Raw genomic sequence first — 22,759 nt, 5'->3', positions numbered from 1 at the left:
AAAATGACGATGTGACACTGCTGAATCCTTCGTCTATCACGGTTTTAGGAAAAAGTGATGGGAGATTGAAGTACATTACAGAGCAGTGTGGAGAGAACAATGTTGCATCGAGTACAGGAGAATAAAGATGACTCAAACATGCACCACTCGAAATACAACTTCAAGGCAGTTAAAGTGAATGGAAAACAGCTCTGACCCTGATATTAAGTCTCCTTTAGGTTCTGAGTTGAATGAACAAAAAGATCTGAGCGCTGAGACTGTGGTCAATTCTAACATGCAGATGTGGTCCCTTAGTTCTACTTTTGTGCAATAATGATCTAATTTTTGTATTGTTATATAACACCAATAATATTTAATTGGATTATGGATTACAGTATATTTTTTACTTTGTTTACATTTTAAAATGAATGTTAATTTTTATTTGATAGTAGCTTTTGACTGATCACTCACTATTCTTCATTCAAGTCATTTACAACAAAACAATGAACTTTATGCCCCCGAGTTAAAACAATTTGATAACCGCATTGATGGTTACATTATTGTAGAGTGGCACGTTAAAAGCACATGAGAAAGTGAACACTCGGGCTGTTGCGGTTAAACAATTTCCATTACAGTAACTTTGCGTGCCTCAGCACCTCAGTGTGGTCCATAGCCCCATAATAATGCATGTAAATTGAGGCTGTACTTGTATCATAGCAACAAAAATACCTGCAGGCCTTAGTGTCAGTAAGCGTGTGTACATTAATGGCCAATAGTATGTGAAAAAGGCATCTTGAAAAGCGCTTGGCGTCAGCTCACGGCTGATTCTCAGGTTAAGTTTGACTTTTGTTTCCTGCATATACAGCACCAGTTACAGCTTATGATTTTACTCCACGTTTATGGAGGGAGGAGGACGATTATGGCAGATTGGATCGTGTTTTCGCTTTGGCTGAACTTTAAGCGGCCTCTGTTTGGCTGCTTCTTCTCACTGTTTTAACCACGCCACATTTACTTGTGGTTTACACTTTTACCTGGACCGAGGAGGAGGAGGAGGAGGAGGTGAAGGAGGAGGCGGAAGAGGGGGAGGAAGAAGAAGAGGAGGAAGATGAAGAGGAGGCGGAAGAGGGGGGGAAGAGGAGGAGGAGGAAGAGGAGAAGAGAAGAGGAGGAAGAGGAGGAGGAAGAGGGGGGGAGGAAGAGGAGGAGGAGGCGGAAGAGGAGGCGGAAGAGGAGGCGGAAGAGGAGGACGAAGAGGGGGAGGAAGAAGAGGAGGAAGATGAGGAAGATAAGGAAGAGGAGGAGGAGGAAGAGAAGATGAGGAAGATGAGGAAGAGGGGGCGGAAGAGGAGGAGGAAGAGGGGAAGGAAGAAGAAGAGAAGAGGAGGAAGATGAGGAAGAGGAGGCGGAAGAGGAGGAAGAAGAGGAAGAAGAGGGGGAGGAGGAAGAGGAGGACGAGGAGGAAGAGGACGAGGAGGAAGAGGAGGAAGGAGGATTACAGGTTTGATCATGTAAGTTTGGCTTTAGGTGGATTCACACACAGCGTGTTGTGTGTTTTCAGCTGGACATGAGGGAAACTCTGGACCTTCAGTTCTTCTTTATCAGAAGCTGATACATTTTGCTTTGTTTGGTTCAATATTGTAAAACTTTGTGCTGTTTGTGCAGAATCCTCAGTCCTGCTCACGTGCTGTTACGTCTGTGTAGTTATTGACTCATTGAGGGATTCATTTAAAGCCAAGGCAAAACTCCCGTCTGCTCCAGACTCAGAACACAGGGAAAGGATTCTTAAAAAGCAGATGGTGCGAAAACATGAAATAATTCATCATTAAACAGTTAAATTACGCTGGGCATGTGCGCGAAAAATGTAAAAGTTGAGCCCTTTCAAGGTTTTAGTGATCACTGGCAATATCGTGGTTGCCATGACAGTCCTGGTAAACACAAGTATTTTTAAATCAAAACAACACTTTTAATCATCTGAAGCTACATTTTTAGACTTACGGTAAGTATTGTATACATTGTGTTTAGCAGCAGCTGTGCGGTAAACGAACAGTGGGTGTGTTAGCTGCGTTCGCTAATGTACACAGTAGGTATGTGGGAGTTTGTGCTGAAACGGTCCCCGCTAACAGCCTGCAGACTGTGGAAAAGCAGAGCAGGATGATAATGGGCTTTGCTTGGGATAATTCTTTTTACATAGCAAACAACACATTAGCTCTAGCCAGGCCCTGGCACCGTGATACCAGGCCACAGTGAGAGTCACACCTCTCCTCTGATTGCTTCTCTATGGCTTCCTGCAGCAATTACGCTCACGAAATGCACCTCCAAGATATAGTGCCCACTAGGATCATTAGAGTGTATAAATATGAGCAAAAAAAGACTGTTAAAGACGACAAAATACATGGAAAAACACGCATTCTGAGAGTTGACCTGTAACCTGGCCTGGTGGTGTCGACTGCGCGTCTCCATGGTGATACATTAACATTTCAGGCAATGCAATGATGCAATATAATAATAAAGCAGGTGGCTGATCCTCTACCAGAAAAGTGACATATTGTACCTTGAATATAACTTTATTTAGCATTTTTTCCTCTTTTTCTCTCTAAATGATAAAGTGGTTGATATTTTACCTTTATATGTGTGCTACATTTAAATGGCATAAATATAAGTTGATGAGCAAATTGACCTAGATTCTCATGTGTTTCAAATGTTTTCTTGACAAATCGCTTGAACTTGAGACATTTCAACTTCCATCATTTTCCATCTGATTTCATAAACATTGCCAGGTGACTACATTTGATCCCTCCATAGTTACGGTATATATTGGTTTCTCACGAACAGACCTGTTTTGATCACACCTCGACAGTTTGGGCTGCACCTCCTCAGACGTGTCACCGGTGTTACTACGACGAGTCTGATTAACCTGATTAAAAAGATTGTAGCGCCACCTTCATACTTGGTGCGACAATAGTTTCAGAATAACCTCCATCATTTATAATCTATATCAGAACTAGTCATAGGCCATTATTTATGTTGTGTTACATGCTATTGAATAAATAAGAGCATTTTAAAATATCATTGTGGTGTTGCATATGAAGCCTTTCCCTTAAAATAAGATAAGATATTCCTTTATTGTCCACACATGGGGAAATTTCAGTGTTGCAACGCAGTAGATACAGAGGGAAAGGACAGATAACTTATAGAAAGAACTCTTAACAAAACCAAAAAACTCTTAAATAACAAAACTCCTCTCATATCTTAATAGGGAATTGAGGGGAAAAAAATAAAAAAAAATTAAAATAAAGATAAAAAAAACAATTAATAAAATAAGGTAAATAATAATAAAATAAAGTAAAAATAGCTCGCATAAGACTAAATAATACTAATGGTAAGTAAAAAAATCACAATCACGTTTGATTTCTTTGCCATTTGACAACGCTACAGCGATCATTCTTTTCGTGTATTCATCTCCGTGGTATTCGTGTTTTCGTGTCACATGGCTGCCTCACACCAGCACGTTTAAATAGTAGTTTAAATAGTATTAGTACTAGGCGTACCTTGCTGAAGAGGAGGTTGAGCTGCTTGCCTGAGCCGTGGTACCCGCCCTGGGACAGAAAGAGCTTCACTTGTTCCTGGACCTGCTCTTCGTCCAGGTGCCAGCAGTTCTCATCGTCCACACTGGCCCCCGCTGTGGGGTCTGGGGCCCCTGCACACACCACACACACACACACGCAGTGTTATTCACTTTATTTCTTTTAGCGGAGTACGAGAACGGTTTATCAGTATATACAGTCGCACAGGTAGAGGAGATGTAACAATATTTGAGGCACTGCGCTCTTAGTGGGAGGTTATTTTTTTATCTATTTTTTGTGATTATACAGTTCAGGTTCAGCATGTATTTTCTTCCACCAGGCTCATCGTGATGCAAAATAATGTCAAGATACAGTTTTAGAACAATATAGTACGGTTAAGTGTGTTGGGGGAAAAAAAATATGACAGAACCAAAACAACATACTTTTTCATTTAAAATGAACAAAGTAAAATAAGTAAAATAAGTAAAATAAATAAAATAAATAAAATAAATAAAATAAATAAAATAAATAAAATAAGATTATATTATTAAATAATTGTTTAATGATATAAAATAATAATTTGATATTATTAAACAATTATAATAACACAATTATAATATTAATAATAATAATAATAATAATAATAATAATAATAATATTATTAATAATATAAATAATAATAATAATAATAATAATAATAATAATAATAATAAAATACAAGTTAGATATTTGTAATAATTTCATGTTGGCTGCCCTGAAACTGAGATTTGTAGCTCTCTTTTCGGATATCCTTCTCAGTTCCAATCTGTGAAAAATAAAAAATTGCCTCCAGGAACTGACAGATATTCCGTTTAGGCCGACAACAAAACAACTACCTGCACGTACAGAAACTTGGATCATTTTGTTGCACATGGCTATTCTCCGGTTGGTATCAGGTACCTGCAGACACTTAAAGCCAAAGAGGAAAAGCCTTGTGCACGTTTGAAGTTTGAGGTAACAGCCGTTCTGTAGCTGGTACAACATGTCTCTATATTTGGCACACGCTTGCGTTCATTTCCCTACTTTTTGAAACGGGGTTCATTGACGCAGCTAAGCGTTAACAAAGCTCTACTTCCTCTTCATCCGCCTGTAGCCTCCTCGCAGCTCCGGATCTATAGTGTTGATTGGAGGCCTGCTGTCTCCTCTATATGCTCTGTACTTCACTAACGACCCACATCGATCCCGACACGCTTCACCTTCATCACACCGTCAATGTTGTGCGTTCATCGCGAGGACGCTATGGACTCGCAACTTTGCGGAAATTGTGTGATGTCAGGATGTTGAATAAAGTTATTTTCAACACGTAGGTGAAGTCTTCCATTTCCTTTTGCTGAGAAGTCGATTGCGTTTATTAATATTTTGACAACAGAACTGTAAGCTAAAATGGATTGTGAACGTGAGCGACATTGAGCTTTACTTTGTGCCAGTTCAGCAAACAGGATAACATTTTAAATGTTTATTTGATTCTTAAACAATGATTACACTGAAGTTTGTAAGTATATTTTAAAAGAAAAAGAAGCATATCAACCATAGCATGAAGTATCTTGTGTTGTGTTTTATTATTGCTGCTAGCATGGACGTTGTTTCCCACTCTTATGTATTTAACAATGACATAAAACAGAAACAGAAAGCACATTTCAAACGTCATGTGAGCCGTCCTGGCCTAAATTGAACCACAGTTTCAGAGTCCTGCTAAACATGTTGCGTTCAGTCTGTAGTTTTATGTCAGGAGGACGAGATCGAAAAGAGGGTTTAAAATTTGGAACAAGGCAATCCCCATGACAAGAGGCTTTGGTGTTCATTCTGAGAGAGCCCTGACGTCTGCCAGACCAGAGATCAAATTAAGACACTGTGGTCATAGAACAAAGCCTGAATTATCGTCCGATGACATAAATAATGCGGATTTTGAAAAATTTAGACTTCACTGCAATTGGTTAAAAGGTTGCTACCTTTCTAAAAATACAGAAAAAAGCTGCATTTTGAACGATTTGCAGCAGTCCAAAGCCGTTCCTCACTTTACATCCTAATTATTCACCACAATGAGTTTATGAACACATTTTAAAGCTTTCAGAAGCATGAACAGAGTTTTGGCGGCGCAGTATTATGAGCGCACGCCAGCGACAAGTAGCATGCTTCCTGGTTCTGGGACAATTTGGCCTTTAGAAGTATACGGCAGACTGCACACAGGGGGTCTAATTTTGACCCAAAGAACGGCTTTTACAATATACCTGTACTTGTCACTCACTTGGTTCGAAACCATATCAATAAGCTCTGGGGGGAATAGTAGATAAAGCAACATTAAACAGAGCACTGACTCACAATAGAATGATGTCTCCGAATAGCATTATAAATACAGAGATCAGATCAGGATTACATTTTGATCCACCTGAAGTCAGAAGGGAGTGGATTGTTGCTAGAGCCCAGAGTCAGGACCATTACGGAGAAAGAGCCTTTGGTAACAACTAAACACTGGAATCTGCTTTCAGTCCAAAAAAACCCCAGATTAAAACCTTTTATATTTTATTATGCTTTTAAATAGTTGTAACTTAAAAAAAACAAAACATTATTTTTATGATGTATTTCATTTTATTTTGTATTATTTATCCATTTTGTATTTTTATTTTTAACAGTAAAACACATTGAGCTGCTGTTTTGTATGAAATGCGCTCGATAGATAACGATGCCTTGCCTTGCCTAAGTCTGGTCAAGTCATTTGGTCAATTAATGAGTGGATGGAATGACTTCAGTGGTCTACAGCTCTGCAGGTACAAACACACACAATGGCTCCGTCCTCACCATGGACCTGGTTGATCTCGGAGTTCTGTGACAAGATTTCGTCTGCCAACTTTTGCGCCGTTGGCAGGACTTCAGTGTGGTGGACCGAGATCAAATACTGCACAAACTTCTGCAGCTGGTCCCGGCTCATCTGGAACAGGGTCTCCGAGATGGGCAGGTGCAGCTTGACCTGCTCGGGCTTCCGTACCCTGTAAAGCGATAGCGCCACCACGTGGGCACAGTAGAAGATGTCCTTGTTGCCGCACGTGCACGTCACGGCGGTGATTTTGCACCGGTCGAAGCTGACGCTGACGCTGCACACGAGCTCCGGGGACGAGGGGGTGGCCGGGTCGGTCACTGTGCCGCTTAGATGGAAACCTGAGAAGAAGAGGACGGGAGGTCAGGATTTTGAGCAAAAACTGGGACAGTGTTTGAACGTAAATCAATGCAGTCTTTGCTCTTTGCCGATTACGACCATTAAAATGCAATCATTTCCCCTGCAAAAAGCTAGGTATTCTGTCTAACTCTGTAAAAAACTAGATAACGCTGTACTTTATATCTAATACAAATATAAATAGTGATTCTTGTATGGTTTAGACCAGGGGTGTCCAAACTTTTTTCACCAAGGGCCACATTTTGAAACACCGAGGGCCACAAACAATCCGACAATGTTGAATTTGAAAGTGAAAAAATGTTGCATTTGGCATTATTCGATGAGCATCCACACCTTTAATAATACATGGAACATTAATAATAGGTTGTTATCACATAAAAATGCTTGAATTCTTCCAATTTTACAGTAAAAAGTACTACTTTTTGTTGTTTGAACCAACTTGGCAGGAAGCCGGAGGGCCAACAAAAAATGGTTCGCTGGCCGCATTTGGCCCCCGGGCCTTAGTTTGGACATGCCTGGTTTAGGCGTTCATATTTCAACAGAATACTACTATTAGAACATACATTTCAAGTTGAAATCACAATGCTTGTCAGAAAAATTATAATTACATTTGTTTTTTTGCATAAATTGTGCTCGTTCTCTGGACAGAATAAAAGGAATAAGAATGGGTGTTGTTGGAAATCACACTCTCACACTTAGCAAAGAAAACGTGTCAAGTTTCTGTTTTTCCTTTCATCTGTTCTCTTTAAGGGCATGACTTTCCCTCCCCCGTGATATCTAAACCTCTGTGCGTGTTATTTTCATTGTAAAATGTAACTACTGTAAAATGCTCTCCTCCTGGTTTAAAATACTGTACAATCATGTGAAATGTTTTTTGGAATAGGCTCTGTGTACAACGGCACTCAGCTAGCTCGTGGTTATCGACGCTACTTCCGTCCCCGCTATAACTGAGGTTTTTGCAGATTTGCGCTAAAAATCAATAAATACTCAAAGATCGCACAGCGGCGAGTTGTGGGTGGATGTCAATGACAATGTGTTAAAGACTTTACAAATGTAGTGAATACTTTACCAGAGGACACTTTATAAACATTTATAAAAAAAAAAGGTGGGTGCGTCTCAGTGGCATGCTAATGGTAATGCTAATTTCGAAGCATAGCCTACAAAATATTAACATAAAATTAAAAATTACATATAAAAACCACGAGTAGTAGTATTTTAATTGGCTAACGGGGGCAGAAGTGCTGGCAATTAAATGAGCTAACAGTGAGCTAACAGTGCGCTAACAGTGAGCCAACAGTGAGCCAACAGTGAGCCAACAGTGAGCCAACAGTGAGCCAACAGTGAGCCAACAGTGAGCCAACAGTGAGCCAACAGTGAAGTGAGCCAACAGTGAAGTGAGCCAACAGTGAAGTGAGCCAACAGCGAGCTAAAAGCGAGCAAACAGCGAGCAAACAGTGAGCTAACAGCGAGCTAACAGCGAGCTAAAAGGGAGCTAACAGGCGCCATTATATGCACAGAGCTATTGCAAACGTGTTCATATCCAAAGGCCCGGATCATGATTCTACATTGCATGTTTAGGAAAATACATGGATAAACATGTATTTCAATATCATCAGAAGGCTCTTGTAGAGTGTAATTTAAATACACAAGCCATCTTTTACACCAATTACAATTTGAATTATATGTAATATATATGCCGTATTTTCCGGACTATAAGTGGCACCGGAGTATAAGTCGCACCAGCCAAAAAATGCATAAGAGAGAAGAAAAAAAACATATAAAGTTGCACTGGAGTATGAAATGCAGATGCAAGTGTAAAAATAACAAATAATATCACATACAAGTCGCTCCGGAGTATAGTATTTAAGCATAAATATAAGTATAAGTCGCACCCTGGCCAAAGCTATGAAAAAAGGTGCGATTTATAGTCAAAAACAGGGCAAATCCTTAATGTAATGCGCCTGGTCAGATCTCATAAAGCAAACTCCATTTCTCCTGCATATTCTAGCCGTCCTGTTTTCCCTTGTCTAAAAGCCGTCATAAAAATTTAACCCGGTCAGTACAGATGCTGCAAAACATAAGGTGACCCAAATTCAAAATCAAGATAAACTGAATATCTTTATCCACTCTCTCTACCTACGTTCTCAATAACATTTTTCACTTAGATTGAATGATTTAATTGAACTTATTGAATCTGCCCTTTACAAATGACGTTAGCGTAGAAATCTCATTCAGAGCGAACAGAGTTGAGGTGGAGTTCAGCCGTATAAAACAAAATTAATTGTTTACAGTCAATGTTAAGAACCCAGATGCCCAGCATTAGAGGCAGAACCGATAACAGAATGTAGTCCTGTGATATTCAAATGAACAATACAACAACAACAACCAAGCTATAAATATCTCGGGAGAAGGAAAGAAAATTTGATTCTAAACGCTAACGCTTCCATTAGCCAATCTTTAAATTATGCAAACGTGACCAAGCCGTTCAACAAAAGTGCAGTCAAAATCAAACTCAAATTTGATCATAAGCAAAAGAGTATAATGTACTTTTCAACACAATCAAGCTGGTTTTCCTCGGGGTCAAGACCATTCATGAGTAACTGCTTAAATACTGGTTCAAGTATTTTTATCTGGGTACTTTTTTGGCAACATCAAAAGAACCAGTGTCTATCAGCACCAGTGAAGATCATTTCCCATACAGAATCAGAATCAGAAAAAGAGTTATTGCCATTTGTCGATAAACATAAAATTCACAGACATAGGAACTTAACCTGGTGGTTCGGTGCAACACAGACCACAAACACTCTATACAAAAATACAAACACTTTTTAGTATAAACGCATGATATGTACATAATAAATATAAGGTTATGTAGTGCAAATCCACTATTCGTTGCCGTCATTGCACTGCTGATGTCACACACCTGCTGCGTAGCACTCGAGGTTCAAGCACCGACGTTTATACATGCAATAAATTCAATACGCCTCATTGACTAAAGCGGTGAATGGAGATAATGATGTTAAAAATGTGACTCTGGGCAAACGTTTCTCTTGGCGTTTAGTTTTACCGAGAGATGTGTGACTAAGTGTACGTGAGGCTAAACACAATAGCAGCTAGCTTCAAAGTTGAGGTATATTAGTGTACGAATATTTCAACATCGTATGGACTTTAGAAACATAGGAACACATCCTGGACATTACAAGGAAGGGAAGGAAAAGGCCAAGCGATGCAAGACTTGTAATGACTTTTCGTCGAGGAAGCAACATTACAACATAGCTTAAAAAAACCAAAAAAAAAACACGATTGAGCATAAAATAAAACTTTGCAACCGTCTCAGACCAGCGTGTAGCTTGCAGAAGTGAGCCGTGACCTAGCTATTACCGTCACATGAATAATACACGCCCTTGTCTGAATATTACGTTTGATCACGCCGCGGCTGATCCGGAGGCACGGCTCCTCATTATACAGCGGATATGAATATGAATGAGGGAGGGCGGGGTCTTCTGTGCCGGGCTAAAACCCACACTCATTGGCATATGAAAGCCCCGCACGTGTCCAGCAGGGCGTGCCGCAGCGTGGGCTCATGCATTTATGAATGATGGGAGTGGTTATGGAGCGACGGCGCGGGCTTCATCAATGCATTTATGTGCACAGGAGAGGTCTGGAGCAGGCTAAAGGCACACATATCCTCAATATGTTTATCAAAGGAGCAGCACACGCACTCTTGTGATATCAAGCGTGTATTTGTAGTGTGCATATCAAAGGCTTTTGGGGCATCTGTGTTAGGTAAGAGGGGGAGTCAGGCTGAATATTTTATGTGAAGAGAAATTGGGCTGAGGTTAGTCAAACAGACAATAGTTTTAAGCTGTTTAAGTTGAGGGTTTGAATTGCCCTCAACTCTGCTATAGAGAAATGTGTTGTAACAATGTAGGTGATTCAAAATGATGTCATATTTTTCAACCAAAACCAATTAGAGCCTTCAGGCATGTTACTGTGCAGTGGTATGGCTACTTAGTCCTGGTTCCCACACTTTCCAGGACTATTCCAGGACATTTTAGTTTGTAATCAAGGTATATACAAACACGTCAACACCATGATTATACATTTTTTTAAGATAAAAATAGAGTCCAAGGCTATACCCGGTTCACAAAGATAGAAATGCAGGCCAAGGCAAGCACACTATATTTAAATTTATAGCTCACCAAAAATATCCGAGCTAAAATTAGAGTTGGAACATGTGCGAACCCGAACATTGTGACGCATTTACCACTTCTGCTTCAGCCATCTGTAGAGTAACTGTTCAGGACTCTAAATACATTTACCTATGGGTCATACATCTCTTCGATAGTAAATATATTAATGCACATTTAAAATCACTTGACTGCATTTGCATTAGGTAAGATGGGAGCTGAATATTTCATGTTTGAAATGGAAAAAGGGGGGGTTGGTTGGCGGTACTCAGGCGAGCCAAAGAGAGGCCAGGTCAAAGCAGCTAGGCGCCCTCCTTGATGGTTAAGGGAGGGCACTGCAGATGAAGGCGGTGGGAGGGGAACAGCAGCCAACGCAAGTCAGCAAGATCACAAACTCGGCCTATATGCCCCGAGGATGCTTACAAAAATAAAACAAGCGGTTTGCCGAGGCCGTATGCTGCACGCTTCCTTAGTAACCCTGCAGGAGTTACAGATTAGCTATTTAAAAATGTAACTATACTCCCTCTAGAGGATTTTGGCACGGTTATATCAATCAAATTTGAAACGTGTTGCCAAAAAAAAGAGCGTCAAAAAACAGAAATGCAGTGTTTGAATGCCTTTTTTACTTTGTTATCTACAGATGTAGGAAGCTGCTGGCTGCTGATCCGGTGCAGAGCAGAACACTGCTGTGGAGATATGCTTTTTCCATTGAGGAAGCCAGCTGGCACAGGAAGCACATGTTCGTTAACAATATCCACAAAAAAGGGGTGTGGCTGGAGCAGCGGCTCACATCTGCAACCATCAAGTTTATACATCTGTCAGAGAAAGAGAGTCAAGAAACTGACACAACTGAAGTCAAATGTTACCCCTCCAAAAAGTGTACAGCTGCAAGTATAATGGGAAGAAGCTACTGACTCTGGGAATGTCTCAAATGCATTGGGACGCTGCTTGGGTTTCAAACGAAGCTGGCATGACATCCAAAAAGAGGAGAGCAGAGAACATCAAAGACATGTGGAGGTCAAGCTACAATCTAACTATCCTCAAAACATCGAGGAACCATGCGGTCATTCAAATGCACCAGCGCCTCCGCAGACTCAGGAGGCGAGGCAAGTCGGGACGTAGAGATCAACATGACAACAACAAAAAGACCAGTCTGTAAAATGTCAGTCGCATGTCCCTTTTTGTACCTGTCCCATTCGTCCCATTCGTCCCAATGCCAAACATTAAGGAACCATGCGGTCATCCAAATGTACCAGTGCCTCTAAGTCAAGTGTTTGGCCCAATGAAACAAAAACAGCATACATTATCAGCAGCAAACACCAACCTTTGGGGTAATGGTTTTGTCCGCCAACTGAGCAACCACTGTATCAAGAATTTGGTGAATTTTACAAAATAGTATGATGACTGACAAACATTCCTCAGTGACGGACAGCCCTAAGCATACACCTTATATTTAGAGTTTCCAACATTTGATGGAGCCCATGAGACGTACAATTTCAAAAGCTGCATGAACCGTTGTGCGATTTTGTAGCTTTCCATTTAGCTTTTAGCATTCAGGTTTCATTAGCACAACCCCATTGCTCATTAACCTCGGTCGTGCCTTTAAACTCTACATTTTTTGGAACATCTGTGGGGAAAAGGAATGGAAACTCCACTTTCGGAACCAGTAGTCCCTGCCCACAGTTGAACTACACAACCCCCAAAGCATGTGCGTCGTCTCTGCCCACTTCAGCGGACAGTCTCCCTCTCTTCCCAGCCCTCCCTATCTGCTTCTACCCACAATCCCACAGCTCTCTCCCGCTCCCACTCTGACAGATGGGTAGGTAATGAGTTTCGCCTTTCCCCGTCCAATCGTCTGGGCACCGAAATTTGCCCTCCACGCCAAAAATGCCCTTTTAATTTAGCCAAGCGCTGAGTACAGGGATATTACTGTTTAGAGACGCGCACACACTCACGCCCCTCCCATGTCTCCCACTTGGGTGAAGCCTTCAGTGTCTCATGTGCTAGCTATTAAAGAAGCTCGCCAGCCCCTCCTCCTCTGCTCCTCTATGCATGTTCAAGAGGCCAGGCTGGGCTTTCAAAGTAACCATGGCGTTCATTTTTAGAAGAAGGCTTGTGTGAGGTTGCCCTAGAAACCCCCTCCAGATCGCCCCGGTGAAATCACACTTGGCCCAGAGCGCTCGAGCATGAGGAGAGTGGGAACAGCCTGTGAGAGACCGTGCGGGGACTGGGGTCGGCCTATGTTTAAATATATATACGAGCTGAAATCCAATCGAGAGCCCGAAGCAAAGACCACCCGCATTCTTTTAAAGGGGACCCGCATGAAAGCAGTCACCCCTTTGGCCAGTATCTTTGTGTCTTTTGCAAACAACAGATAAGTTGGTGTTTGACCGGTGAGGGCCACTTGTTAGCGCTGAGAATTTCACCGTTTAGCTCAGAGGTGTATAGCATAGCTTCCCAGATACTAAGACTAGATACGAAAGACTATCATGACCAAAATAATTGCGATAAACGGTAATTTCACAATAACTATCAAAAAATTGTATTTTATGGCTATTGATTACCAGAACTATTATTGTATTATCTTTGTTATAAATGAAAATAACAATGATCTAGACTGGCGAGCTTTAGAAAAGTCTGGATCTCAATAAAGTGTTCCAAGCTGCTCCCACAGCTTGGAAACTCAAACTGAACTGAAACTTTGTGAGCAGGTTTCTTCAAGTGGTTTTTGCTTCATTAAAAAAAACAACAACAAGTGAGGATAACATACATAAATATCGTTTGTGCTTTTAAATTTAGTCCTGTTTAAATCTCCTACAATATTTTAGTGCAAGTGTATGTTTTAAGTCCAGGTCACGACATTAATATTAAGGGGCTTTGACCTGGTCAAATAAAGGTTAGAAAAGTAAATAAATTAATACACATACATACATGCATGCATATTAGAAGACATGGTAACATTAAAGAAAACATGAATTATTGCTAATTACACTCTATTGTCTAAAAGAGTGTTTTTATTCTAATTGTGGTATCAAACTCTGTATCAGGTATTTTCCTTAGTGTCAAAATTTACTTGAAATGTCATCATTGTGCCAACACTAAAGGGTAATATGGCTACATGTTACTATTGCACTTGGAATATAATATAAAATAGCACAATGAATTGAGTGCATGTTCTTAAATGAGCTAAATAACGTTAAAAGAAGCAATGGAATTTAATTTTTAAAAAAGCACACTTTTTGTGCATTGCTTGAACATGAAGGGACATTTCTTAATGATTGCAAAACAATAGATACAAAACATGCATTAAAACACATATAACTATTTTTACAGACATACATATAATCTCAGAATCAGAAAAGGTTTGTTGCCATTGCCATTGGTGATTCGGTGCAACATAAAACAATGAACAATGATAAAACAACCCATACAAAATTAAAAAGGGCATGCATAAAAGAACAATTGGCTTACTATGAACACAAACTTAACACAAATCTCTTGTTGAACATCCATTATACAAGCTCTAACGTTAGCTTGTACTTAAAAAGCTGCAGATACGCCAGCAGCGAATGCACTCTTGACCCACTGAACGCTACTACGTCATGGGGCCCCAAGAAAAACGTGTAGTAATTTCAGAAAAGAGACCCTCACTCAGAGCGGCTACACTGTCTTCTGTGATGGAAGAATGCTGCCTTTATGGCCCTTTCAATAAAACAGGATTTAGCTTCCCACATGAAGGCAGACGGCGAGAGATCGAGACCCCGCTCTGAAAAGGTCTGCTCGGCTAAGCACAAAAGCGTGCTCTGTTCCAAAAATCGTGCAGCAAATTAGATTGAGCCACATACATATATTTCCGGAATCAAATTAAGATTCCAAGTGAATGGAGAAAATTCAGGGGCGGCAGTGGGAAAGACATTAACTACATTGGTTCAATTGGTTCATGAATGACTGTCACCTAAATCTAATATGGCACGGCGTTGTTCAGAAAGCACCCGCCGGAATGCACCCATACAGGGTTTAGTTTTATATCCAAGATGTGATATTTAATGTAAACAATGCCCCTGTGATCAGAAAAGACATGTGCCGAAAAAGGATGTTATTTTTTCTCAAGTGCAGTATAAAATCCCTAAATTAGATTTGCAGAAGTATAACAAGAAACATTTGGTTCCCTTCTTAGATTTGTCTAGACTATTTCCTACACCAATTCCAGAAATAAGAGAAAAATGTAACCATTGAGAAAAGGCGGTCGTACTTTATTTTACAGTATCTTATATATTATATGTAATTATATACTGTGGTAGTTAAGGCTTAGAGAGGTCGGGTTACGCAATTCAATATCTATCTCAAGTGCAAAGTAACAAATCTATGTACGGTAATAGAGGTAGTGTCTGAAACTAAAAAGGCTTTAATGTGGTTATTAATGTGACAAACTTGCACAACTTAAAGGTGCACTATGTAACGTTTCTTATATCAATGCCCGCTATTATGACAACTGGTCTAGAGGGCATCACGGCTTGGTGTGGAGATGTGCAGCATCGTAGTCCATAGAGACGACACAGCTCCACACCAAGCCAGTAGGTCGTGGGTTCGACTCCCAGTTTGTATGTTTCTCCCCACGTCTGGGTGGGTTTCCTCCGGGCTCTGGTTTCCCACATCAACACAGAACATGCACAATATTTATTTCTTAAGGACAGCCCCTTGAGAACCATCATATCTTTTACGAGGGAGTCCTATAATAGCTAAAAAAACTCCAGCTAAGGGCTTGACCAGGCCATGTCCGAGTGCTGCACTGTGGCACCCACTGCTCCAGACAGTTTTCCCCTGAGGATTTCAGGAAAGGCTAACCTTAACCTAAGATGGGGGGGCAAAAGATACAATCTCTACAATAGAAAATCCACACATGTTGATCCTGATCATTTCATCTGTAAAATCTAATCACACAAAACAAATGATCTGGTGTGAAAGCAAAGTGCAGAGCGACTGGAAAAGCAAAATCATATTTAAGGCCCACTCGTCTGCAAGGGTTCACTTAATCTAATGATCTGAAGAGCTCAGCGCACACAGTCAGTCCTAAACGCAAGTCTGCCCCACAACAGCCACTGATCCAGGAAAGATTACCTGAGGCGCGAACGCTTGGATCACAACACTGGATCCGACCCCAGGTTTGCCAAAGATAGCCGGCTAAAGCTGCACCAAGGAAAGGGAAAGGCGACTTTACAGGAACACTATCTGTTTGCTTGACCTGAAGAGCGAGGGCCCCATCTGAAAAAGGATCCATGAGACTCGAGGAAAAGCAGCGATCCATTGGGTTGGGAAGGGGTCGAGAATTTTTGGGAACCCTCACCATGAAAACTATGTTGGCCACACCCTATGGCAAACCATGTGTGTGTGGAAAGAACTTGATCTAAGTTTAGGAGAAATATTACACAAATATCTGCAAGACTATACAAATATAATAGAACCTTACTTTCCAACCTGAGAAACACAGCCATGCATCACATGTGGACGTCACAATACCAAACTTTAGAGTTATGTTCAGTGTGAGATGATAATTTTATCATTTATCATTTTCATCATTCCCATTCATGAGTCAGGTGAAAAGGTCTCATACATTATCAAACTTTTATATGATCAGCTTTAAGAAACCCATATTTGAGAGTGAAAAAGTAAAGTTAATGCGACTTAACAAAAACAAAGCAAAACAATAAGAGCAACAGCAATCGATATATTCTAAAAAAAAAAGTAAACCTTAATGAATGTTTACTTTTTTAGACTATAGATCATTATTCCTTTTTTCATACTTTGTGACCTGAATAACCATAATATCAATAGGTTGCGTCCACGTTACATCAAAACACTCCAGAATTCGAAGTTTAAAAAAATTGAGCTGGGGGACGGTTAAGCATTCTATGGTGGAATTTGACATACGTGGAGCCAATTTCAAACAAATAATGATAAGGTTTGACATTTGTGGATTTCTACTTTGGATATTTCTTTCAAAAACAGCGAATCTCCCGCAGAGTTCCACAGGCCGTCTCCCTCCATCTGAGGTTTTCAAAGTCTAAAACGTGAACACAACCTTGAATACTCTCGCCGTCTCTCGAACCATCTAGTTGGTGAGAGTTCTTGTGTCTGACCACGGTTCCCGACGATACAGAACATGATTAAGAACAGCCTTGAGTCTCAGGCCTCCTCCATCTTTACATTGTATTACGAAATGCTTGTTTTTTGTATTCAGAACCGTGTGTGTGGCCCTATAAGGAAGCGGCCCATACAAAAGGCAATAAACGGAGATCAATGGCGTAGAGCGGGAGACCTTGCTGGAGGCGGGAGTGGATCCGAGGTGTGGAGGGCCCCCCCCCCGATAACGCACAGCTGAGCTCGCGCAGGGGCCGCTCGTATTCACGCCTTAAAGCTGGAGCATAATAAAGGAAAAACCCATTCTCCTGCGCGCACACACCAGGCCATTAATAAATCAAAAAGGTTTCCGACAAAGCGATGGAAAAATATACGCGACATCATCTACATCCCACATGCATATTTAATGTTCTGGATTTGTTGTGGATTGTTGTGAGGCTTTACAGGAAAATAGCTTTGAAAAACAACGTGACAAAGCCAAAGAAATACAGCCTTGGTTAAATTAGGAAGACGGAAAACGGGAAAAAACACTTGTAAAAAAACAAAAAGAGAACATGCAATTGAAAAAAGTAGAGACACAGCTACAGGCAGTAGCACAACGAAAATAAAAAAGGGTTTAATATGATAATTTTCCTCTGAGGATGCAAATTGTGTGGGTTGTTTATGTCTTAACTTTTGTCTTACAAGGAATCTGATGGAACATAATGTTTTACTCTCCTGATATCGATATCTTGGGTTTAAGTCTGAATTGAAAGGTATCAGGGACCACAACTAATCAGGGAAAATCTCCAATATTTTCCTCATTTTCTAAACATTTTAAAAAGGAACACGCTCGCCATGGATTTGATAAGTGTGTAATAGACGGTAACTTTCCTGGCAGTCTATCCACAGACAGACACAAACAAATGACCGTTTCGATACTTTCTCTGAATTTCAATCTTTTACACGCGTTTCTCGACAGCCGAATCTGCATACTAATAATAGGGCTGCGGAGAATAGCTGTACATCGGCGCGTATGTGCGTCGAATGCCGCGTGGGTTGATCGGACGTGTCACCGCGTGGCGTTCTAAATGACAGGCGACTTCTGGGCCGCCGCCACTTGCTCGCAGTGCGGTGCATCAGGAATGACTTGCAATTTTATAACTCTCAAACTGGATACTAATTTTTGCTGGATTGGGCCTGTCTGATCCTAGAGGCTAGAGAAAAACAAGCAGCTGAGCAGGGAAAGGATTCTGTCCAGGGACGGGACTGCGACAAGAGAAAAGTACATCACGGTAACAAACGTTTTAAGTGTGCCGCAAAAATATCACATTAAAGAATAATATTGAAACTACAAAAGCCATAAAGAAGGTAGCGCAGTAAAAGCGTGGTGCATTTTTTGTAAATGTACACTTTTTTGTAAATGTACACTAAAAAACAGATATAGCAAATACCATAATGAAATGAAAAACTTAATGATTAAGTTAGTTGTAATCAGTCACAGAAGTTACTTATTCCATGCTCTACAGCTCAAATGTTATTGATACGAAGAATGCGAACAATTTCCTCACTAGTACGAAGAAAACACGTAAACAATAAATACTGTTCCATAGAATATGATTTACTGTAGGATAGGTCTAAATCCACCTTATTCAAGAAGTTACCATTGTACCTTCTTGAATAAGGTGGATTTAGACCTTATTCAAGAAGTTACCTGTCCTGCTGGCTTTGCATAGGGTACAATCTCTGCAGCAAATACTGTAAGTTCTGACTACAACGCCATTTTCAAGCCGCCCAGAGGAGAGCATTGTTCACTTGTTGTCAACCTATTCTAGTTCTCTACTGAAATGAATGGAATTCCCACTCAACTGGAAATGCGAACACAAACATAAGTGCGGATCAGTAGCAGTAAAGAGATGTAAGAACATAGTGACAGCTGATTCTTTAAAAAATGCCTTGTGTACAATAAAGGTGTTATCAATAGGGATCTCATTATATTCAAAACTTAAATGTTATCATGACATTGACTTGAAAGGTGGGATAGGATAAACACAGCGGGTATTGGAGAAATCTCAATCCAAAAATTGCAACAATTCCCCACTTTTTATCTTGAGGGTTATAAATGGATTTAACCAACCAGAGTGAAAAGATGCACTGCATAACGTGTTCTGGGGGAGAGTAGACCACCTGCACGTTACTGCTTTATCTGAAATGTTCCACAGTATGTCTGCTCTAGCTCCATGAAGACGAGCTATAGGGCGGTCCTGTGGAAACAAACAATAAAGGCTCGTTTTTCATACACAAACAGATCTGTGCGGTCCAAGAGTAGTTACTGTCGCCACCAACTTCCAACAATTTCTTATGTCAAGGCTGTGTTTTGGCGAAGGACCAGCAGAGGGACCTAAACGTCAGTCAAGAAAACAAACATGGAGGCACCCACAGCAGTTTTTAAATCATGGAAATCAGAGAAACTGGGGGAGAGAAGCCTTTTTTGGTTTTGCTGCTCATTCTTGTCACAATTTGAGCTTCCACAGTTGTGCTGCGCTCTCTGCTGCCTCCGGTGGTCAGCACATATATAGCTCTGAGGAGACGGACCAAATGACGCACAGAACAATGCAGAGGACAGACAGAAGCCTCCATCTGCATCTGTGTTTGTCTCGAACTGAGAGCATAAACGAAATTGGGCCATGCCGTGGACCATTCCAGACAAAGCAATACCATCTCCATGGAGACAGGCAGGTGGCGGACCATAGCGCACATTTATCTTTGCCTACAGTGGTCGCTCCGGGCTGGTTCCTCTCGACTCAGTCCTTTATCCCGTCACAGTCTCCATAATGTCTCCACTCTATAGGTTTGTCATTAGAACGATACTCCGCCCTCTGCGTGGTAGACAATGGCTTTCCGATGGATCCCATTACCTTGGTCCATACCGGCTCTGCAGGGACCCACCTCGGCTAATTACGCACATTCATTTGCAGCCAGCTGTAATTTCATTCACACTAATGAAGCGTGCAGGAGGACGAGGATAATGTATAGTTAATGTACAGAGCAGAGACAGAATTAAGCGGCTATAGAGGCGTCTCCAGTGTCCCAAACATCACCATTAAAAGAACAGTTAGCGCATGTTCGGATTGAGTAGTTGCTTTGACTTTGGTGTACAATTTTAGCAAAACACATAAGTTTACACAAATGTTCAACTTATAGGAGTGCAACTTAAAATGCCATTTACACCAGATAAACATCTTTGTAGGTTTACATTATAACTTCATTTGGATTCGAAAACGAGTTGATGAGGATAGAAATCATTATTCAATATATTCATAGTATATTCATAAGAAATAGCCACGAGAAAAATCCACAAATCAAATATTGTATGCGCCTATCTTGATTGAACATGAAAGTAATATCTAATGCAATCTGAAACACAGAAATTGACCAGCATCGAAATCAATACAGGCAGTAATTCAGCTCCAACTATAAAGCATCATATTGAAATTGGCTTGATTATGTTTGTAGGATTATGTTCAAAGTAAACACAATGAAGGACATTAACATACGAGAGAAGACCGACTGAACTTCTTAACTAATGCAAGAATCCCATGTATTTAATGATATGCTTATTGGGGGGGAAAAAAACACACACAAAAAACATAATAGGACAGTATATTTTTTGTTTGCAGATGACTTAAATAACTGCCATGTCAGCCATTTGTTAAATCCAAACAGTGCAGCCTTTGTGAAAATGAATCACAATTTGAATATTTTTTTGGTTGACATTTGTTGCAAAGTCGATTAGATTCACAATGTACATGTTTAAAAAGTAGGATTCTGATCAGAGCGCACATTGTATACAACTCCATGAACATAAACGTAACAAGAGACTGAATTATGCAGTGACAAACTAATACAAGAATCCCAGAAATATGAACAACAACAACAAGGCTTTTCTATAAAAAGAGCAAATATTTTATTCTTTGCCGAGTGCATTCTATAATCCAAATAACTGCTCCAACTTAAATTGCGATTTCAGTTTGATTACGATAAAATGTGCTGCCCTGACAACAACTCGTCTGACCTCGAGCGTGCACTCGCACGCACACGCACTCACACTGACTCCCTGCAGTCGACTCCCTCTGCTCCACAAACACAGCCCCTCCCCTCTGTGCGTTCTCTCTCTCTCTCCCTTTCTCTCGCTCTCTCTCCATCCCTCCCTCTCTCCAATAACCCCGCTCCCCCTCTCCCACCCCTCCCACGACACACGAGGAACGCAGCCTAGCCCTAAGCTGACCCGGAGCGTATCCTGACGTCACACAGTAGACAAGGGAAGGCAACATTCCAGACAGTGCACACACACACACACACACACACACACGCACACACACAGGCACACACACACACACACACACACACACAGAGAGAGGAGAGAGAGAGACGGGTGGGCCCCAGCTGAGGGGAGGATGGAGGGCGGAGGAGGGTACATTCCAGCATACACACAACTAGAGGGAGAGCGAGGGAGAGAGAGGAGAGCACTCAGCTGTAAAAAAGGGGGTGTGGTGTGAGAAAAAAAAAGAGAAGAGAGGGAAAGGGGAGAGACAGTGGGTAGAGTGAGGGAAATGGAGAAAGAAAGAGAGGAGCGAGACAGGGAAGTGACAGAGAGAGAGAGAGAGAGAGAGAGAGAGAGAGAGAGAGAGAGAGAGAGAGAGAGAGAGAGAGAATGGAAGTGAATAGAGAGAAAGAGAGGAAAAGAGAAGAGTGAGCAAAAAGAAGAGTGAGAGGGAAAATATATAGATGGAGAGAGTGATAAGACTAGAGGGAGGAAAGCAGAAGAGGGAGAGCGGGAGAAAAGAGAGGATGACGGAGCAAGAAAGCTGAACAGAGAGAGAAAAGACAGATGGACAGAGAGAGAGGGAGAAAAAACAGACTGAGGGCACGAAAGAAGTAAGAGAAAGAGAGACTGGAGGCAGGAGAGGAAGAGAGAGATAGAGAGAGAAATGGGCTTTGGGCCAGTGTTCCTCTGAACTCAGCGTCCCAGGATCCTTTGCTCCTCTTACGCCGCACTGGAGTAACCTCTTCTCACCGGCCGTCACCAGGGCCACAAACAAGGTCCACATACTTCCACTCTCTCTCTCATAAGTGTAGTTTAATATGAACACGCACGTCGCACAAGACGGTACACATAATGGCAACAACTACTGACAACAGGCACACAACTGCACACGGACTGTAGACTCGTCCTCCATCTTGGTGCTACTGATTATGAGCAAAATGAGATAAAAATGTGTTTAATTCATGTTTCTGATTTTGTCCGTGTAGTTGAGCAAAATTTGTTTCCCCCCAACGATGATACATTGTCAAAATGAGACGGCTGTGTACTGCCTGCTTCAAATTGTAGAGCCTTTTAATGTCCAAGAACCAGGAAGTGTGCTGTTAGCATGCTTGTTATTGTTAGCTTTAGCATGACTGGCAAAACTAGGCTCTGGCATCTGCACGTTTTGAATTGTGGTTTTAAACTAATGGTGGTGAATAATTAGGATGTTATGCGTGCGTTATTAAAGAGAGGACTATGTTTGGACCGCTGTAAACTATTTAATCTAGTTCTGCTTTTCACATTTTAAAGACATTACCACATTTTAACACTGTGGCGTACATAGAAGTGTAGTTTCTTCTTCTTCCCTCCAGAAAACTTCCATAAAGCCTTAGAAA

General features: G+C 41.1%; 1 protein-coding gene across 1 annotated transcript in view; it reads right to left on the bottom strand.

Moving 5' to 3' along the window:
- LOC140346568 (zinc finger SWIM domain-containing protein 6-like) overlaps positions 1-22,759 on the bottom strand; it is a 105,131-nt gene that overhangs the window by 41,192 nt on the left and 41,180 nt on the right. Inside the window, exons 2-3 of the mRNA XM_072432697.1 lie at positions 6,377-6,733; positions 3,527-3,675 (exon numbers count right to left, since the gene is read on the bottom strand). Coding sequence (XP_072288798.1) covers positions 3,527-3,675; positions 6,377-6,733 — 506 coding nt within the window. The remainder of the gene's footprint in view (positions 1-3,526; positions 3,676-6,376; positions 6,734-22,759) is intronic.

The sequence above is a fragment of the Eucyclogobius newberryi genome, unplaced genomic scaffold, assembly GCF_026437365.1.
Source record: "Eucyclogobius newberryi isolate DKJ021-1_F unplaced genomic scaffold, fEucNew1.0.hap1 SCAF_6, whole genome shotgun sequence".
Lineage (NCBI taxonomy): Eukaryota > Metazoa > Chordata > Actinopteri > Gobiiformes > Gobiidae > Eucyclogobius > Eucyclogobius newberryi.
This window is presented reverse-complemented; position numbering and strand designations above follow the sequence as displayed.